This window comes from Oreochromis aureus, linkage group 23 (assembly GCF_013358895.1).
Source record: "Oreochromis aureus strain Israel breed Guangdong linkage group 23, ZZ_aureus, whole genome shotgun sequence".
Classification (NCBI taxonomy): Eukaryota; Metazoa; Chordata; class Actinopteri; order Cichliformes; family Cichlidae; genus Oreochromis; species Oreochromis aureus.
The window spans coordinates 24,336,314-24,356,983 of NC_052963.1; the positions used below are offsets into that span (position 1 = coordinate 24,336,314).

General features: G+C 44.3%; 1 protein-coding gene across 1 annotated transcript; it reads right to left on the bottom strand.

The window, feature by feature from the left end:
- Positions 1 to 1,929: 1,929 nt before the first annotated feature.
- LOC120436280 lies at positions 1,930 to 15,146 on the bottom strand. The gene is made up of 6 exons (XM_039607032.1): positions 15,078 to 15,146; positions 13,061 to 13,338; positions 12,790 to 12,837; positions 11,012 to 11,059; positions 6,034 to 6,272; positions 1,930 to 2,028 (listed from the first exon to the last, which is right to left on the bottom strand). Exons 1-6 carry the CDS (start codon positions 15,083 to 15,085, stop codon positions 1,930 to 1,932), a joined length of 720 nt encoding a protein of 239 aa, XP_039462966.1. The 5' UTR covers positions 15,086 to 15,146.
- Between the last annotated feature and the right edge of the window lie 5,524 nt (positions 15,147 to 20,670).

Consider the following 20,670-nt stretch of genomic DNA (forward strand, 5'->3'; position numbering starts at 1 on the left):
GTTAAATGTGAAGCGTAGTTTCAGAGTTTCAGAGGGGTTTTTTTGTTTGTCTTTTAAACTCGAACAATTGGTCGCACCGGTGCGACCTAGGATTTTTTTTATTTTGTTTTTATAGATGCACCATTAAAAATTCAGTCACATTTGCGACCAAAGTGGTCGCATTCTAGAGCCCTGCAACTAGGTCCAACGTGGTGGAGCATGTGGATAACATAGCATTCATAACTTCATCAGCCGAGGGGGGGAGTACGACACTTGGGGTCCATCATATCAAAGACAGTAGTGAAATTAGCCACAATCTCAGAGTTGATTACATGTACAGGGCAACAGAGATCAGCAGTGTTCATATGTGTTACACCTAAGGCGGCATTAAACATAACCAGATGATGATCAGAGATGCCAACATGTCAATGTCCTTAATGTCCTTGAAGCCAGAGAATGTAGGAAAAGGCAGTCGCTGAAGTTTAAGTTTATTTTTAAAAACCGTTGCTATGCCTCCACCCTTCCCTGAAAGTCTCGGTGAGCTGAAAAAAACACAGTCAGGGGGAAGGAGTTCAGAGAAGGAGAAAAGCTCACTAAGGTGAATCCAAGTTTCGGTCAGGAACAAAACATCCAGGTGCAGGGTGAGAAAAAGATCATTTAGGATGAAGGTTTTATTCACCAGTGATCTTGTGTTAAGCAACGCCATAACGCTCTTAGTCACCTCGTCCCTGACAGAGGCGCGTCTCAGCTTGCCTGTGTTGAGCGCAAGTCCCAAAGGTCCCAATCCAGGTCCGAAGCGACGAGCACACCACTGGAAAGGCCAGATAAAATTGAAGTCCAACAGGGCAGATCCAGCGATGGCTGAGCAGTTTGAAGGATGGCCGGCCATGGGAGGTGAATGGAAATTGCAGAAAGTCCAGGAAGGGAGAGGAGTTAGCCGCAGCATGTGCCTTAAGTAAGGCTTTAAGGTGAACCCGAAGTCCACTCCGCTTACCACGCTTCCTGGAGTGCCTCTTGAACAGGGAAGGTGGAGGCAGGCAGAAAGTTCTAGTAAACGGGCAGGTACGCGGCAGCGTAGCGTCTCCTAAGTCCCAATGTAGCTCTGGCTCATGGAAGAGAGGTGGCCGGAGATTTAATAAAGTTAGCCGATCATATGTGATTAAAGCATTGTTCTCAGAGAGGCACAAAGCCAAGACGAGAATAAGAAGCACACAACAGTCTAAATAAAAAGTACTAAAACGGAGACGAGGGTAAGAAGAGGTAGGAGGAGAACAACCTGCCAAGCACACTGGCGCCATCTTGGTTTACTCTTCTTCCACAGACTATGAGCTAATACTGGGTATAAGCAGGAGCTGAACACATGTGAACTATTCAAGTCTGGAGGTTTACAGTTTTTGTTCTTCATTTTATGATCTTAGTCTGAAATGTTTTTGAATGTTTCCTTCTCCAAAGCTCCTTTTATTTAAATATCGAACTGTCATCATCCACAGTTAATGTTTTGAATATTTGATAGACAAAATATTCCAATACGTGAGAGCAAAAAATATTTTGTTTCAGCCCTGGTAAGAATCTGAACTGAAGAAAACCATCAGGAGAAACTCAAGGTGAAAATCGAGTGTGTCAGAGTGAATTGTTCGATGGAGGACATTTTCATCTATGAAGGTTTTAAATGTGTAATATTGTTCTGGTACAGTCAATGAACTAAACCAGAGAAGAAGAAAACAGACTTTACCATGAAGATCCTCAGTGTGGATCAGTATAATATCAGCCTGCTGCTGATGTTTGCAGTTTAGTCTCAGCATAACATTTGCATCATATTTACCTCAGACCAACTAAAACATGGTGACTGACCTCAGAGTTTCAAGTCCACATCCTGGACTCTGCAGAAAACCACACAGCTGCTTCACTCCTGAATCCTGCAGCTTGCTGTTAGCTGGGGAAAAACTGTCACTACTCAAGTCCAGATGCTTCAGATGTTTCTGAAGGGAGGAGTTGGTATTCAGAGCTGGGATCAGACAGCTGACCTCTGATGAACCACAACTCCTCAATCTGTATAAAGAATGAAAGATGTAAGTTTATTAGACAAAGTTTGTGCTTGAAATCATTCAGTGTTTCATAATCTGTTAAGAGCTAAAAAAAGGCTCCAAATGTATTTGTCACGTCTGCGATGGCAGGCGGCATGGAGTGGAGAGAGTGTGGACCCAAATCTAGACAATGGAGATGGAATGGAACATTAACAGAAAGCATCTTGATGCATGCTCAATCATCCAGGTAAGTAAAACTCAAAAAGTTGATTCTGTTCATCTGGATGTAGCGTTTTCAGTGGGAGAAACGTTTTGTCACTCATCCAAGTGACTTTTTCAGTCTCAGCTGAGACTGTAGTAGATTATGCAGTAATAGATTATGCAAATCTACTATTTATAAGATTGGGGAAACCTGCAGTCAGCTGAGACTGAAGAAGTCACTTGGATGAGTGACGAAACGTTTCTCCCACTGAAAACGCTACGTCCCGATGAACAGAATCAACTTTTGGAGATTAACAGAAAGCGAACCTTTATTTTGGGCTGAACAAAACTAAAAACAAAAGCACAGAAAGACCGAAATGACTAAACTAAACTGGGCAAAAGTAACACTAAACACGAGATATATGAAGAAAAATACAATAACCTGAAATGCGAAAACCTGGGACTTGAAAACCTGGGAACTTGACATGAGGCAAGACAAACAGACGGACCGACAACAGACAGAGGAGAACAGAGAAGTAAATACACACAGATAATGAGAGGATGGGAAACAGGAGGTGGGAAACACAGCTGGGGCTAATCAGAAACAGCGAGAAAAGGAAGAAGCAAAACTGAACAAATTAACACAGAACGTTTTATCACAATTGTTATCACAATAAAACAGAAAGCATGAGAAATACGCTGAGACATGGACTCGACAGACATGAGAACATAACTTTCTTGACATGACACATGGAACACAGAAAAGGACAGTAACAAAACCTAAGAACTAGAACCTGCCAATCAACCAGAGAATAACTAAGGCAGCTAGAAATACAAAAGACTACACCGTGAGAAACACAAAACCAAAGAATATTGAGAAATTAAAAACAAACAAACAAAAAAAAACATGTAAAAACTGGCTTCCCAGACCCAGAACCATGGCAGTATTATTTCAGGAAATGGAAAGTCCAAACAGCTGAAGCCAGCAGGATGCAGCTTCAAACTGTCTTCAAGAAACTTAAACAAAGTTATAAAAAATTCATTTTTCTTCCATTTATAGGCACAGTTCAAGTTACAGGGTTCTTGCACCAATTGAAACATCTAAATTCATGCTTTACAAGGCTTTTTTAAGACCTGAAAATGTGAATCTGAGCAAACAATGTTGAAATGATGGATTTTATTTTAACTTTTTCAAACAAACCAGACAAACATGCTTTTTGCTTTGTGTACAGGTCCTATGGAGTGGCTTGTTGATTTTCCAGTGTCTGTACTGAATAATGTGCTACTGTAAGTGTTTGATGATGGACTGCCTCTATTTGGCTAAGAGACTGATGTTGCGCACATTTATGGAATGGACAATGAATCTGTGTAATCTGCTTTCTATAACAGTTAAGGAGTCAGGTTACTAGGATGCACCCAACATTGAAAACCAAAAGTTAGTGACTTGGCCAAGTCACTATCTTGTTTTACTTTTCTTTCACTTTTTGTAAGTTTTCTTTCTACAATTATAACAATTATAAGTGCCTTAACCTGTGGTTGTCAAACCTATGGTTTATTTCACTAAAGCCGACTGGTTCTTTTGAGTTACATTCCAGTCTCTGTGTCTCATTTAAACACACCCCTGTGCTCCTATAGTCGAACCTATTGGCCCATTGATATATTCATTTCAACAATATACAAATAAATAAAAATAAATAATGAATAAAAATGTTAATAAAAGTGAAAGTGAAAGTGGCTTTAAAAGCACAAAAACACTCTGCTGTCTTTTGGTAACAGAAAATCATCTAAATGTGGGTTTTAGTACTGACTTTAGAGACAATTTAAAAAAAATAAAAACATTCGCCCAAACAACGTCACAGATAAACAGTTAAAAATATAAACTCAAGAACTGAAGAAAAATAGTCCTGATTTTAAACATCCTCATCAAGATAAACTTACAGATTTACGAGTCAAAAAGTGTCAAAAAGTCTGTATCCTTACCTGAGAGTTTCAAGTTTACAGTGAGGACTCTGGAGTCCAACACGCAGAAAATCCAATCCAGAATCCTGCAGCTTTTTTAAGCTCAGGTCCAGCTCTCTCAGATGATTGGATGGGGAGCTGAGAATTGAGGACAAAGCTTCACAGCTTCTTTTTGAGAGTGTACAATAACTCAGCCTGAAGAAGAATAACAATGAAGACATATTCTTTTATTCATCTAATAGTATTAAACATTTAAAATTATAAATATATTTATTTACAGAGCTTTGTTGGAGGCTTTGACCACTGGCAGCAGCCTCAGAAGAGCCTCCTCTGAACTACAGTATTTCTTCAGGTCAAACACGGAAAGATCTGATGACAGTAAGATGAAGACCAGAGCTGACCACTGGGCAGGAGACAGTTTATCTGTGGAGAGACTTCCTGATCTCAGGGACTGTTGAATCTCCTCCACTAGAGAACGATCATTCAGTTCATTCAGACAGTGGAACAGATTAATGCTTTTCTCTGCAGACAGACTCTCACTGAGCCTCCTTTTGATGTACTGGACTGCTTCGTGATTGGTCTGTGGGCTACTTCCTGTTTGTGTCAGCAGGCCTTGTAGGAGAGTCTGATTGGTCTGAAGTGAAAGACCCAGGAGGAAGCGGAGGAACAAGTCCAGGTGTCCATTTGGACTCTGTAAGGCCTTGTTCACAGCACTCTGGTAGAAGAGTTCTCTTGTTTCAGACTCCTGGGAGATTGTTTGTTTCTCTTCCAGCAGATTGACTCCAGAGTTAATGAAAGTCAGATGGACATGAAGAGCAGCCAGAAACTCCTGAACACTCAGATGGATGAAGCAGAACACCTTGTCCATGTACAGTCCTCTCTCCTCCTTAAAGATCTGTGTGAACACTCCTGAGTACACTGAGGCTGCTCTGATATCGATGCCACACTCTGTCAGGTCTGATTCATAGAAAATCAGGTTTCCTTTCTGCAGCTGATCAAAAGCCAGTTTTCCCAGAGACTCAATCATCTTCCTGCTCTCTGGACTCCAGTGTGGATCTGTCTCAGCTCCTCCATCATATTTGACCTTCTTCACTTTGGCCTGAACCACTAGGAAGTGGGTGTACATCTTAGTTAGGTTCTTGGGCAGCTGTCCTCCCTCTCTGGTTTTCAACATATCCTCCAGAACTGTAGCAGTGATCCAGCAGAAGACTGGGATGCGGCACATGATGTGGAGGCTTCGCGATGTTTTGATGTGCGAGATAATCCTGCTGCTCTGCTTCTTATCTCTGAATCTCTTGATGAAATACTCCTCCTTCTGTGGGTCACTGAACCCTCTGACCTCTGTCACCATGTCAACACAGTAAGGAGGGATTTGATTGGCTGCTGCAGGTCGTGTGGTTATCCAGAGGTGCGCAGAGGGAAGCAGGTTCCCCCTGATGAGGTTTGTCAGCAGCACATCCACTGAGGTGGACTCTCTAGGGTCAGTCAGGATCTTAGTGTTCTTGAAGTCCAGAGGAATTCGATACTCATCCAGACCATCAAAGATGAACACAACCTGGAAGTCTTCAAAGCTGCAGATTCCTGCTTCTTTGGTTTCAGTAAAGAAGTGATGAACAAGTTCCACCAAGCTGAACTTTTGCTCTTTCGGAAGATTCAGCTCTCTGAAAGTGAATGGAAATATGAACTGGATGTCCTGGTTGGCTTTGCCTTCAGCCCAGTCAAGGGTGTATTTCTGTGTTGAGACCGTTTTCCCAATGCCAGCCACTCCCATTGTCAGCACTGTTCTGATTGGTTCATCTCTTCCAGGTGGAATTTTAAAAATGTCTTTTTGACTGATTGTTGTTTCTGGTCTGTCTGGTTTCCTGGATGCTTTTTCAATCTCTCTGACCTCATGTTCATCATTGACCTCTGCAGTCTCTCCCTCTGCGATGTACAGCTCTGTGTAGATCTGATTCAGAAGGGTTGGGTTTCCTGCTTTAGCGATCCCCTCAAACATGCACTGGAGCTTCTTCTTCAGCTTAGACTTTAGTTCCTGCTGACACACCTCAGGAACCCCCAACTGACATGACCGCTGCAGCACCGGGCAAACCTCCATCGGCCCCACTTCTGCTAAACAGGTGAAAATAGATTTAAAAGCGACAGCAATTAGTGCTGCTGAATCTTGGATTTTTATTTATTTTTTTGCTTTTTTACTTGATGTGGGCTGCCACAAACGATTATTTTGATAGTCGACTAGTCACCGATTATTTTTTGCGATTAGTCAACTAATCAGATCATGCATCCACTGGACGTAAAACGTACAACTTATTGCACCAGCATGCGTCTGCTCTTATACACCTATCATTAGCTTACAGCTTGAAGTATTTAAGGTATGTGCTAACTAAAAATAAAGACAAGATGATAGTTTATTAAATGTTTATTTTAATGAAATTTGCCGAATGTCTCGGGGGAGTTTAATAAACTCGTCCGTCTGTTCTTTCTGTGTAAAATATAACACGACAGTGGAGTAAATTCTCGACCATTTCACGCTTCTGTTTAATCAGTTCTGTTTGACATTTATTCAGCTGTGTAAAAATTATAACTTTAATCTCAGCCAAACCAATTTACTGAGGAACAAATAAAACACTGAAAAAAGCCAAACAATAACAGTTTTAAACTATCTGACTGACTTATATATCATGTTTAACCTGAGTAGCGAAAGACCACAAGGGGTTTGAAAATGATGTGCCGGGAGTTCGCTGTTCTCGCCGGCTCTAGTGAACCTTGAACCCTCTAGCTATTGAGCAGGTGGGTAACAGACGTTTCCGAAAACGTCAGAGCACTTTTGCAAATATGTGATGTCTTAATAAACCGAGCAGAAATTTGTAAGTAGCTGCCGCCATTGTTGAAAACTGGAATTAGCTGGGAATATGCAGAAAATAGAACTAAACGTTCAACAAATTTCTTAAAGTCAAAGACTGTTTCATATAATGTAATTGTTCCTCAATGACGTGCATAAAATTAAAAGATTAAAACTAATAAAACATTTTTTTAAAAGAGATTTTTTGATTTGATTCTATTTTATATTATCGATTATACAGAAAAAAGTCATGTATTCAGGTTGTGTATCATATTTTCAAAAAGTAACTAAGCAATAAGGTAACTAATTACTTTTGAAAATAAGAAATCAGTAAAGTAATGGGAGTAATTGGAGAAGTAATCACCAATTACCATTTTCAAGTAACTTGACCAAGACTGGTTATAACTCAGTGGAAGGTTTTATGGAGAAATATTCAATTCAGTTTTATTTATAGAGCACCAAATCACAAGAACAGTCACCTCAAGGTGCTTTATTTTGTAAGGAAAAACCTCAACAATCATTTGAGCCCCTATAAGCAAGCGCTGTAGTGGAAGGAAAAACTTCCTTTTATCAGGAAGAAACCTCCAGCAGAACCAGGCTCAGAGAGGGGCAGCCATCTACTTTGACTGATTGCTTGAGAGAAGGAAGCCAGGATAAAAGACATGCTGTGGAAGAGAGCCAGAGATTTATTATAGCTGTAGATTAGCAGCTGAGTGGTGTATAAACAGGCAGAGAAGAAGAAACACCCAGTGCATAATGGGAATCCCCCAGCGACCTACACCTGTTGCATCGTAACTAAGGGAAGTTTTAGGGTTACCTGATCCAGCTCTAACTATATCCATCCATCCATCCATCCTCATCCGCTTTATCCGAGGTCGGGTCGCGGGGGCAGCAGCCTAAGCAGAGAAGCCCAGACCTCCCTCTCCCCAGCCACCTCCTCCAGCTCATCCGGGGGAACACCAAGGCGTTCCCAGGCCAGCCGAGAGATATAATCTCTCCAGCGCGCCCTGGGTCTGCCGGGGCCTCCTCCGGTGGGACATGCCCGAACACCTCGCCCAGGAGGCGCCCAGGGGGCATCCTTGTCAGATGCCCGAACCACCTCAACTGGCTCCTTTCGATGTGGAGGAGCAGCGGCTCTACTCTGAGCCCCTCCCGGATGGCCGAGCTTCTCACCCTATCTCTAAGGGAGAGGCCAGCCACCCTTCGGAGGAAGCTCATTTCTGCCGCTTGTATCCGCGATCTCGTTCTTTCGGTCACTACCCAGAGCTCGTGGCCATAGGTGAGGTCGGGGCGACGAGATCGACCGGTAAATTGAGAGCTTCGCTTTTACACTCAGCTCCCTCTTCACCACGACGGACCGGTGCAGCGTCCGCATCACTGCAGCCGCAGCACCAATCCGTCTGTCGATCTCCGGCTCCCTTCTCCCATCACTCGCGAACAAGACCCCGAGATACTTAAACTCCTCCACTTGGGGCAGGAACTCATCCCCGACCCGGAGTGGGCACTCCACCCTTTTCCGGCTGAGAACCATGGCCTCAGATTTGGAGGTGCTGATCCTCATTCCTGCTGCTTCACACTCGGCTGCGAACCGTTCCAGTGCGAGCTGGAGGCCCCCACCGATGAAGCCATCAGAACCACATCATCCGCAAAAAGCAGAGATGAGATTCTGAGGCCACCAAGTGAAAGCCCTCCGCCACTTGGCTGCGCCTAGAAATCCTGTCCATAAAATTATGAACAGAATCGGTGATAAAGGGCAGCCCTGGCGGAGCCCATCACCCACCGGAAGCGAGTCCGACTTATTGCCGGCAATGCGAACCAAACTCTTACAACGGTTGTATAGGGATCGAATGGCCCGTAGCAGTGGGCCAGACACCCCATACTCCCCGCAACACCTCCCACAGGACACCCGAGGGACACGGTCGAATGCCTTCTCCAAGTCCACAAAACACATGTAGACTGGTTGGGCAAACTCCCATGCACCCTCAAGTATCCTCGAGAGGATAAAGAGCTGGTCCAGTGTTCCGCGACCAGGACTAAAAACCGCATTGTTCCTCCTGTATCCGAGGTTCGACTAACGGACGAACTCTCCTTTCCAGCACCCTGGCATAGACTTTCCCAGGAGGCTGAGGAGTGTGATCCCCTGTAGTTGGAACACACCCTCCGGTCTCCCTTCTTAAAGATGGGGACCACCACCCGGTCTGCCAGTCCAGGGTACTGCCCCTGATCTCCACGCAACATTGCAGAGGCGTGTCAACCAGGACAGCCCTACAACGTCCAGAGCCTTCAGGAACTCAGGGCGGACCTCATCAACACCAGGGGCTCTGCCACCGAGGAGTTGTTTAACTGCCTCAGTGACCTCGACCCCAGAAATTGGCGGGTCATTCCCTCATCCCCAGACTCTGCTTCCTCCTCGGAAGACGTGTCAGTGGGATTAAGGAGGTCTCGAAGTATTCCTTCCACCGTCTGACAATTTTCTCAGTCGACGTCAGCAGCGCACCGCCAGCACTATACACAGTGCAGGTAGAGCACCGCTTTCCCCTCCTGAGACGCCTGACGGTTTGCCAGAATCTCTTCGAGGCAGTCCGAAAGTCTTTTTCCATGGCCTCTCGAACTCCTCCCACACCCGAGTTTTGCTTCAGCCACTGCCCGAGTCGCATTCCGCTTGGCCTGTCGATACCTGTCAGCTGCCTCTGGAGTCCCACAGGCCAACCAAGCCCGATGGGACTCCTTCTTCAGCCTGGTGGCTCCCTTCACCTCTGGTGTCCACCATTTGGTTCGGGGATTACCACCACGGCAGGCACCAACCACCTTGCGGCCGCAGCTCAATGCAGCAGCCCGGCAATGGAGACGCTGAACATGGTCCATTCGGACTCAATGTCCCCAGTCTCCCTCGGAATGTTGTTGAAGCTCTGCCGGAGGTGTGCGTTGAAGATCTCGCGGACTGGGGCCTCTGCTAGACGTTCCCAGCACACCCTCACTACGCGTTTAGGTGCACCGGGTCTGTCCAGCGTCCTCCCCCGCCACCTGATCCAACTCACCACCAGGTGGTGATCAGTTGACAGCTCAGCCCTTCTCTTTACCCGAGTGTCCAGAACATATGGTCGCAGGTCTGGTGATACGATTACAAAATCGATCATCGACCTGCGGCCTACAGCATCCTGGTGCCACGTGCACTTATGGACACTCTTATGTTCGAACAAGGTGTTCGTTCTAACTATATGCTTTAGAAAAATGGAAAGTTTAAAGCCTAATGTTAAAAGTAGAGATAGTGCCTTTGGCGAGCGAATGTCAGTGTGATTGGTTGTCTCTATGTGTTAGCCCTGCGACAGACTGGCGACCTGGCCTGGGTGTACCCTGTCTCTCGCCCTAAGACAGCTGGGATAGGCTCCAGCACCCCCAGCAACCCTGAAAAGTTTAAGCACAAGCGAATGGATGGATGGATGGATGGATGGATGGATGGTTAATAAATATTGATTTGCTTTGATAATATTACAAAAATAGCATAATACACAATACAGTGTTCAAATATTTAACAACTTTAGTATATCATTTCACTTAATAAAAAATTAATACATTTCTAAAAACTCTGGTTTAAAATTTAAAAGCCATTTGAAAGCACAAGAGTGAACGTCTAAATGTATTATGAGATCCTAAAGCATGACCTGTTTGGATATTTCTGATCTCAAACAGGTTAGATGCTTTTCTATTTTTTTTTAGAATCTGCTATGAACCATCCTTACATCTCATCTAAAGGTCAGTTGTCCTCAGTTTTAACTGGATCTGCTCCTGAAGCATTAATATGAGGTAAGTGCTGTTATAGCCAGTGAACTAAAGTCAGACATTTTTAAACCAACCAGCCATTCACTCAATAGAGCTCTGACATACTGGAGAGCTAAACTGAGGCTACAGAGATATCACATGGAAAGAATCAGAGCTCTGATTGGTCAGCTCAGACTTTGTGTGTTTCTGCCTTATCCACGTCTCTTCAGACAAACTCGTGGAATCTTACCTTCTGATTCTGATGAAAGTAATGAAGCTTCCTGGACTGAGGGACTTCCTGTTGGAGGAAAGTGCACCTGAAGTGATCATGAGGTGGACTGTTTAAAAATGAAAACCTGCGTGGCTTCAAAATAATGTAAATATAACATTTGTACTCAAAGATTATTTGAGGAGGAAAGACAGACAAAATTAAAACTTTTAATACATAAAATAAATTGTGAGAATGTTGTGTCTTCCTACTAGAGATGGACCGATCCGATATTACGTATCGGTATCGGTCCGATACTGACCTAAATTACTGGATCGGATATCGGAGGGAAATAAAAAATGTAATCCGATCCATTAAATATCAAAAAAGCACCTCACAAAACTTGCGACACGGCGTAACTCGGCTCATAACCCTTGCACATCGGAGCAGTGTGCTCACGTGATAGAGCGGCTGTGTGTATTTGTAGCCTCGCTACCAAACCAGCATTACATCTCCGAGGAAGTTATCCCAGAGAGAAGTAAAGCAAGTGTGTAAGTTCATCTCTGAATGTTTGTAAAGCGTTCCCATGTTAAGCTTAACAACCGATATATGGAGCGACTGCCTCTCTCTCTCCCTCACCTTCCTGCGGCTACTTCAATGTGAAACTGATCAATGATCAGCTGATCGGCTTTTCTGTCGCCAGTCCGTCTCTCTTCTTTGTTTTTGGCCCACTTTGCACCAGAAAGAGGAAACCAGCGGCTGAACAACAGCAGCACGTTTAAGCTTGATAAGCTGTTGTTAGAATGTATTTAATATTACTTTCTACACCAGGATCCTTTTCTACATAGCTGACGGCTGGTAACTGTGCAGGGGCGGATCTAGCAAAGTTTAGCCAGGGGGGCCGATAGGGCATGAACAGGAAAAGGGGCACAAAGACATACTTTTCTTTCTTATTCTCATTTAAAATGTCTAGCTTTTAATAAATAATTATCTGAATCTTACACCCAAAGTTTTAATCTGATGTAAAATGTATAGAAGTCCATTACTGTATATAGTAACTGTTAAGTCTAATATACCCTAGTAAGCTATAGTACTTTTTCCTTTGGGAAGGTACCATCTGTGCAGTCTGCAATTCTGTTGAAGAAAGATGTTGAATCTATTTAATTATTCTTGAAAAATAATTTATTTCTGTGCATTTTGTTTCACCCTGCATCAAATTAAAGTTGATTACATCGATTAAGCATCATGAGGTGGAGGGTGGGGGGTGGTTCCCTATTTTTCTTGGCTTGGAGTTTGCAACCCTATTAATTAGGTTGCTTAATATTTCTGCTAAGTACTCTTTAAAATACCAGAATAGGGAGGATGGAGTAGGTTTAAATTTATTAGATTGATCAGTGTTGCTGAACTATGAAATATTTTGGGTGCAGTGTATTTTTTACATACAGGTATAACAGAATAGCTTTAGTGTTGTTGTTTATTTAAACTTGAGTATGAACTTATACAAAATGCAGCAAGATATTAAAATAAGTTTTATTGATTAAAAACACACTATATCGGATTCATATCGGTATCGGCAGATATCCAAATTTATGATATCGGTATCGGTATCGGACATAAAAAAGTGGTATCGTGCCATCTCTACTTCCTACCATACTGAGTCTTTGATGTTTATTTTTTTCTCTGACTTTTATCATACTGGAGAGCTACATTGAGGCTACAGCGATGTCACATGCAAAGAATCAGAGCTCTGATTGGTCAGCTCAGAGTTCATGTGTTTCTGCCTTATCCACGTCTCTTCAGACAAACTCATGGAATCTTACCTTCTGATTCTGATAAAAGCAATGAAGCTTCCTGGACTGAGGGACTTCCTGTTGGAGGAAAGTGCACTTTCATTTCATTTCATTTCATGTCTTTATTTATTTCACACATGGTTCACAGTGCCTCTCCTCCCACACACACTTTGAATCATGAAATGGTCTTTTTAAAAATGAAAAACTAGCCTGTCTTCAAAATAATTATTAGATTATTTGAGGAAAGACAAAATTAAAACGTTTATTACATAAAATAAATTGTGAGAATGCTGTTTCCTACCGCACTGTTTGTTTGTTTCTTCTTTCTCTGAATGACCTTTTTTAATCTTCTTTAAAATCAACTCCGCCACCTCCATCACACGGCCAGTAGTATATGTTCCCACCATAAGATCCACTACTCTCATTGTGTCTGCTTTCTCCAGGTGGCTCTTTTTAATGGTCATGAAATCACCTCCGGGTCCAATCCGCAGGTGCCAGTGAAAACGTTCTAGCTCCTTTTTTCCTAAATCATCCAGTATGTTCAGCAACTGTCTTCGAACAGGCTTCTCCATTTTTGATCTGTAAAACATGAGAGCATGTGAATCATGGTCTCATCACACCTTTTTTTGTTTACTTATTTAGTTTATTTCACAGCAGATTTCATCTTCAATCTGTATTATTTATGCTGGCACCAGTCTGATATCATGTTTCTAAACCTGCTCTGGTATCAGGAACATGGTACCAAGAAGGAGTCGTCACAATAACAGTTACAATATAATTATCTGATGATGGGATAACTCTGGTCATTGGATATATTCTCAGGTTCCCATTGATCCTAATGAGCTGGTTCTCCTCTATTAGAGCAGACAAACGTGAGGATCAGCTGAGCTCAAAGCCACTCAGGGCTGCACGAACAGGCTAGAACGGTTTCACATAAGTTTCACATAAATCAAAGTCCAAAACTTTCTCTTTCAGGTGAAAATGTCTCACTAAACAATTTGTCCTCGTCCATCTAGCAACACCTGAAAGTTCCTACCTTCACTGTGTTTGAAGCAAAGCACAAAGGAGACAACTGCTGGAGCAGCTGGAGTCCTACAGACACTCAGCTTCTACTACAGAAACACCTCCTACAACATCCATTCTTTACACTCTGACTGCTGTGTTTGTGGAAACACAGTCATGGAGTCATGTTAGTTAGAGATCGTCATCTCACCTCTGAGCTTTGGTCTGGGGTAACCCAGTCATAGATTCGCAGAAACACACCAGCTACACTGGCTCTCATGTTCCCCACACAGAGTAGTTTTAGAGGGAGGGGCTCCCTTCTCTTTGTCACTCTGATCCATGCTGCTGAATCCACATCCACCTCAATTTGTGGGTTACAACAGAAAATGATAGGTTTCTTGTTCTCCCGTATTATAAGACAGAGGACATTTTGCCTGATAATTATTTAACTTTACTGAATAAAGAGCTAAAATCTCCAGAATTCCAGGAATAGTTAGTTATTATAAGAAGTGTTTGTGAACTAAAAATCAATAAATGCTTAGACACTGCAAGCATGATGGACAGGTTTTTGACGGGACTCTCACACAAATGCAAAGCAGAAGATGAAGCATTGTCAAACCAACTTGCTTTTAAGCCAAATACTAGAAAATATGTTGAAGAATAACTTGCCTTTGGCTTCACCTGCACAACGGTTGCCAAACTTGTTTTGCTACCCCCCCTCCCCCTTATTTTTACAAGACAATCTTGCCTCCCACCCCCACCCCCCTTCTCCTCAAAAGGGGGATGGGGAACCTGCTTCCCTCTGCACGCCTCTGGATAACCACACGACCTGCAGCAGCCAATCAGATCCCTCCTTACAGTGTTGACATGGTGACAGAGGTCAGAGGGTTCAGTGACCCACAGAAGGAGGAGTACTTCAAGAAGAGATTCAGAGATAAGAAGCAGAGCAGCAGGATTATCTCGCACATCAAGACACCGCGAAGCCTCCACATCATGTGCCGCAAACACATCCTCCAACCACACACACCCATACTTTGTTTTCACTGCAACTGCAATAAATTACAGGTAGCAATAAAATAAACTACTACCTCTTTTATATAGCGGAAAAGTAAACCATCTTCATGGTGTAATTATTTTATGTGTATTTTGTTTTTAACTCTGTAAGAATATTCAACATTGCTATCAATACATGTTTCAAAAAATTCCTCTCTGTGCAAAATGGGTTTAAAAACAGAGACAACTGTGTGATACTGAGTTGAACAAACAGTAAAGTTCCTAAAGACAAACTGTTAAAGGAGGAAACAAAGCAAACTTACATTTTCATCAAACAAACACACGAAGAACAAGCTCCACTCCACGAACTTCAGGGAAGAAGAACTTTGAGCAGGAAGGGAAGGAAACACGGAGAGAGGCGTTTGAGGACACTCAGCAGCATGAAACACTGTGTGCTACATTCATGTGCACCTCGGAAACTCCCTGATGTCTGGCAGGTTGTGATTTATTTCTGCTGGTTTTCCTGTTTGAAACACAAACATATCTCATTACTTTGTTGCTCTTCTTGGTGCGGCATTTGAATATTTCAGCACCAAACTGATGTTTCTTCAAAGCTCGTTTCGACATGTTGAAGTCATGAATGAAAGTGCAGACTGAGATTGGATCACATGATTTTTAAGTGCATCATGTATTGTCACACATGTCTAGATTGTCCCTGATATCATAACTGCTCAAACACTGATTATTATATTTGAAGAATTATTACTGATGGCAGCAAAGTTGATGCTGATTTGTCGCCCCTGGAGATCAAAACACAAACTGCATGATGTCACTGGAACTCATAGTGACAGGAAGTGTTTTTAAATGACTGAAACATATTCAGCTTTCACAGCCAGCCAATATCCTGTGACATTGAGCCTGTGCTACACAGACCTATCAATTAGTGTTTGTGTTGTGAGTCAGTAACAGTCTAAAAGCAATGTTCAGCTGCTCTTGTCATGGTCTGTAGTCAGTGGACTCGGTGTTTATGTTTTATATTTATTAATATTTTGGCCCAGCAGCTGGAGTCTCTGCTGCAGCTCCTGGGGTTCCAGCTGCTGTTAACAGGAGAGTTACACAGGAAAAGCTGCTGGTCTGTGGGGAGAGTTCTCAAACTGTGTGGCTCTAAAGTGGATCTCATCCTCACACCCAGCAAGATGTCTGCAAGAGGAGCTGCTCTCCTCTTTAGACACACAACACAACTACACAGTCTGAGGCAGGAAGTGAAATCATGACTCTCTCTTGTTCTTCTAACACCATTTATCTGCTGTCTGCTTTGAATCTTTAGTTCTTGGTGTTCATCATTTCTGCTCTTTTGTCTCTTTGATCTTCAGGCTTTCCATCGACATGTCCTTGCTCCTGTTTCAGTGGGTAAGAAGAGGCAGAGTGGTCTGTCCGCTGGCTGTTGAAGAGCTTTCTCTTGTGCCTAAGAAAACCCGACCATCACAGAGAGTAATGTTGAGGGCTGTCAGTAGTTTGGCTTCCCTGCTGAGCTACTGGACAGTCGGACGGTTAGACCTGACTGAGACCTGCATCCCTCCTCAGGGTCTGATTACACTGCTGCTCCATGATGGTCCTCTAACAGTCAAGTAAATGTATTTATGTGTATGTTGTGTGTTTATATGTATGTTTTTCCTTGCAGTGTTGACAGGAATCAGCTGCTGAGGTTCATCCAGTGCTGTGCTGCCTGTGACGTCCAGCAGGAGGCAGCGTCAGGCCTGCTGAGGACTCTGCAGCACAGCTTGGATCTGTCCTGCTCCTCCTGTGTGGAGCTACCAGAGGAGGATCAGCCTGAGCCTCTGAGTCTGACCGCTGATGACTGCAGGGCCGTCTCCACCATCCTGACACACAGCAGCCGAGACACACAGCTCGACCTGCGAGACTGTGAGGCGTGCTGGACCTGCTGTTTCCTGTCCTTCACAGGGTCCGCCTCAGGTGTGAAAGACCACAGAAGAGTCTAAACCAGAGAGAAGCTCGTTCACACTGGTGTTGATGCATCCTGACAGTTTCTCTTTGCTCTGTTTGTCCTGTTTAGACTCAGTAAAACTGTCCTCCTCCAGCTGCTGTCTCTGGATCCTGAGAACAGTGAGAGGGACACAGTGCGGCGGGCGGTGTCCCTGTGTAGAGCTCTGGGTGGAGAGCTGGATCTCAGTCACAGCACGCTGGATCAGAGGGCCTGTGGTGCTTTGGCCCAGATGCTGGACTCGTGTGAAGGGCTGACAGAGCTGGACCTCAGTCACTGTCAGCTCACTGACCAGCTGCTGCTCCCTCTCATCACACATCTGCACAAAGTCCAAGTCCTGGAGTGAGTGTCACACACTGATCCTTCTCTGGGAGGCACCAATAACCATCAGCCTGTTCACACACACTACAATAATATAATGTGCAGCAAACAATTAGAGCCTCTTGTTGTGTTTACATGGATTCATTCTGTGTGAATGAGTGACATCTGCTCTCTCTGCTTTGGTCTCTTTCTAGACTCTTTAGCAACAACATCATGGACAGAGCAACCTTCAAGGAACACAAGCAGTTTTAGATCTGAAGTAGTCATCATAGTAGTAGTTGTTGGTTTTCTCTCTTCTCATCATCATTACATGGAAATATTGATGAAGTATGAGCACCGGTACTGTGTTCATGAAGTCAGCAGTGTACGACACATTGACATTAGTCAGATGAGTTTTGACGACTATCTTTTTTTTTAGCCCTTAATTTTTAGTTCTGCATTCTTCTTTTACTCTTTTGGATTTTAAGTCTTTAGCCCTGGTCACTCTTGCACTCTGGGTTCTGTCTACATTTTGAACATTTTTTACATTTATTCCTGTTTCAGTTCAGAACAGCCTCACTTGTGTCCTTTTACCTCCTGGGGCCTGAGAAGTGGAGTTTAATAATAATAATGATAATGTATACTTCATTGATCCCCGTGGGGAAATTACTCTCTCTGCATTTGACCCATTCACTCAGTGAAGCAGTGGGCAGCCACTAAGCAAGTGCATCAGGGAGCAGTGTGTAGGAACGGTACCTTGCTCAGGGGTACCTATGGGTAACCGTTCAGTGGATTTGAACCCCCGACCTTCCAATCATGGGGTGACCATGCTACCTACTGAGCTGTCTCTGCCCCTAGAAAAGACCCGACCCGACCCGACCTGACATACAGACACAGACGAACAGGCACACACAGACACAAATGTGCATTCTCACTCTCATGCAGACATATACAAATACTCGGCACTCAAGACAGACACAAATGGAAACTGTATAGACAATCACACTCCCCAAACATACTCTATACCCCAGGTCCAGGTACCCTCGCCCCCAGAGGGGGAAACCGCACGCACACCCAGGAGATGTTACCCTTTTCCCTGGGGTGGAGACAAGCAGACCGCCCCCAGCTCCGCAGTAGCAGGGAGGCCCCACATCCCAGACCCCAACCGGACGGCCAACTCTTCCTCCCAGCTCCTCTGTCCCAATGGCTAACATAGAACTGGGGTGTGTGAAGACCCCATACCTCCGTCTGCCCGCTCATATGTGGTGTTGCTGCGTGCTGTTCTAAACTGCATTTAAAACATGGGAGGACATGGTGCTTCCTGCCAGAGAGCAGCCGGTGTCAGCACTGCCCCTCCCAAGAACCCTCAATGTCTACATGCATTTAAAATTGAGAGGTGGGCACAGGCACCAGTGTTGAGGTTGAATACAGACTGTCTTCTGGATGCCGTATAACATGCCCACCGCCAAGGCCCTATATGTATGTGTTATGAGAGTGTGAGTAATGTGGATGTCTAGGATGTGGAATAAAATTGAGGAACAGGTGGCCAGCAGGGGACAGAGGGGGGAAGCCTCCCCTGCACCCTGGTGACACACCTGCACCCCAAGGCCCTGCATGTGTGGGTGGGTGTGGTGGAGCGGAAAGAGGGAGGCACATGGGGATGGGGAGGAAAGGAAGGGAGGGGCAAGTATCCCCTCCCTGGGGCCAGCTCCCCCGCTGACCTTGGTAGGCATCCCCGCTCTCTGGAATCCACCAAGGGCAGGGGGCCCAGGCCCATCCAGACCGAGGCCCATGGCAGCATCACCACCAAGCCCGAGAGAACCTGTGGCAGCCCACCTGATCCCACCGCAGAGGGAACTGTACCCACCCCATCATCCAATCATCTCCCAGACTACACAAGACAACAGACAGCCAGGTTAAGTTCATTCTCCACCTCTCCTATATATCTTCCCCACCCACAGAGTGAACTCCTGCAAGGATGTAATAACCTCCCCACCAAATGAAGAGCCCCCCACTTTAGCCGATGCACCACAGGCCCCCGCGCCAGGGCTGAGCCCCCGTGCACCCACCCGCCCACAACCTCAGCGACACACCAACCAGGACCCAAGCCCCCAAGGCCCAGCCAGAGCCCCAGCCTGGAGGCAGAGCACTCCAAGAACCCCAAGCCCCCACACCCACCCCGGACCCACCCAGGGGCAGCCAGTCTAACGATCAGTAACCTATATCCGCCAGGACAGACCCTCTTCCAGCCCTGCTGTACGCAGCCATGAGGAAAACACCATCCAAGAGCCACCAGAGCCCCGAACCAGGTCATGACCACAACCCCCGGGTTAAGCCCTCCAGGGAAAGCATCCCTAGGGAATCCCCAGACGCCCTAGCTCATTAGTGGAACTTGTTTCAGGTTCCATTAATGGGTCCCTGGTGCTTACTGGGGTCAGCAGGGGAGCTGGCCCCAAGGAGGGGCTATTTACCCCCTATTCCTTCCCTCTCCATCCCCATGTGCCTCCCTTTTTCCGCCTGAACGTGCAGGTGCTCACAGACACAAACTATGTCTTTCTTGGCTTCTACCTCAAAGCATATTGTGCGTTGTTGGTCGTACATACACAACTTTTCTACTATATTAATGTTCAGCTGCCAATGGACTTGAGGAGTAAATAATAAAAGGCCAAATGTGTGTAACTGATGATTCTGTCTCAGTGATTTATAGCTGTAACGTGTTGGGTAAATCATGTTCATGTTGCATGATCACAGTCCTTTTTTTGCCCTGACAAAAGTTTGTGCAGCGTAATTAAGAATTAAGACCAGGTTTACTTTAAGAATTAAGATCAGAGCATTAAAATTTTTAATTGTTTGGCCTCACATACTAAAGAGCACCAACAGGATAGACCCTAATTTACCTTTAAGCTTCACCAGTGTCCACATGAAAGAGTAATTAATCAAATTCAGCTCACTGTACAGTTGTGTTTTTTTACTCTATTACTTCAGCCTGATTTAAGTGTGACTGATCTTCTTATTATACATTAAAAAAAGAGTTTTGTTCTGTGCTTTATAGATTTTATAGAATATTTGTTTACAATAATTTATTTGCATCACACTGATCGCATGTAAAAAACACAGCATATTTGATGCCAGAAATAAAAGGTCAAACATTCTGGAAAATTATTCTGAAGCGAAACAAACCTTATTTCATGGCAGAATCATAACTAATGCACTTTTGTAAGTGATTTCAGCTCCTAAACAGTGGCCGGAGGAAAGAATTGGCAGAATAATGTGGGCACATGTTAGAGAGGTTTCCCTGTAGATACTCTGTACAAATATTAAAACCATTAAAATCATAAAATTATTAACACCTGCCTTTAGAATTTCCCCCATAAAGACAGCAATGACCACAAAAGCATATCAAATATAGACCAGAGTCATCCAGCTACATATAGACCACTATCTTTTATGGATACCGATATTAAAAAAAACACCCTGTTTAGAAAAAGTCATTCCAGCACTCAATAAAACACACACACATGTTCCTCCCCATCCCATTTCCGCTCCACCACACCCACCCACACATGCAGAGCCTTGGAGTGCAGGTGTGTCACCAGGGTGCAGGGGAGGCATTC

What these genes read in the sequence shown, in the direction of transcription:
- LOC120436280 (XM_039607032.1), bottom strand. An exon ending in AGAAACAAACAAACAGTGCG is followed by an intron (nt 12,838 to 13,060) that starts GTAGGAAACAGC and finishes TTCCTCCAACAG; the next exon opens with GAAGTCCCTCAGTCCAGGAA. An exon ending in ACTTTCATCAGAATCAGAAG is followed by an intron (nt 6,273 to 11,011) that starts GTAAGATTCCAC and finishes TCACCTGTTTAG; the next exon opens with CAGAAGTGGGGCCGATGGAG.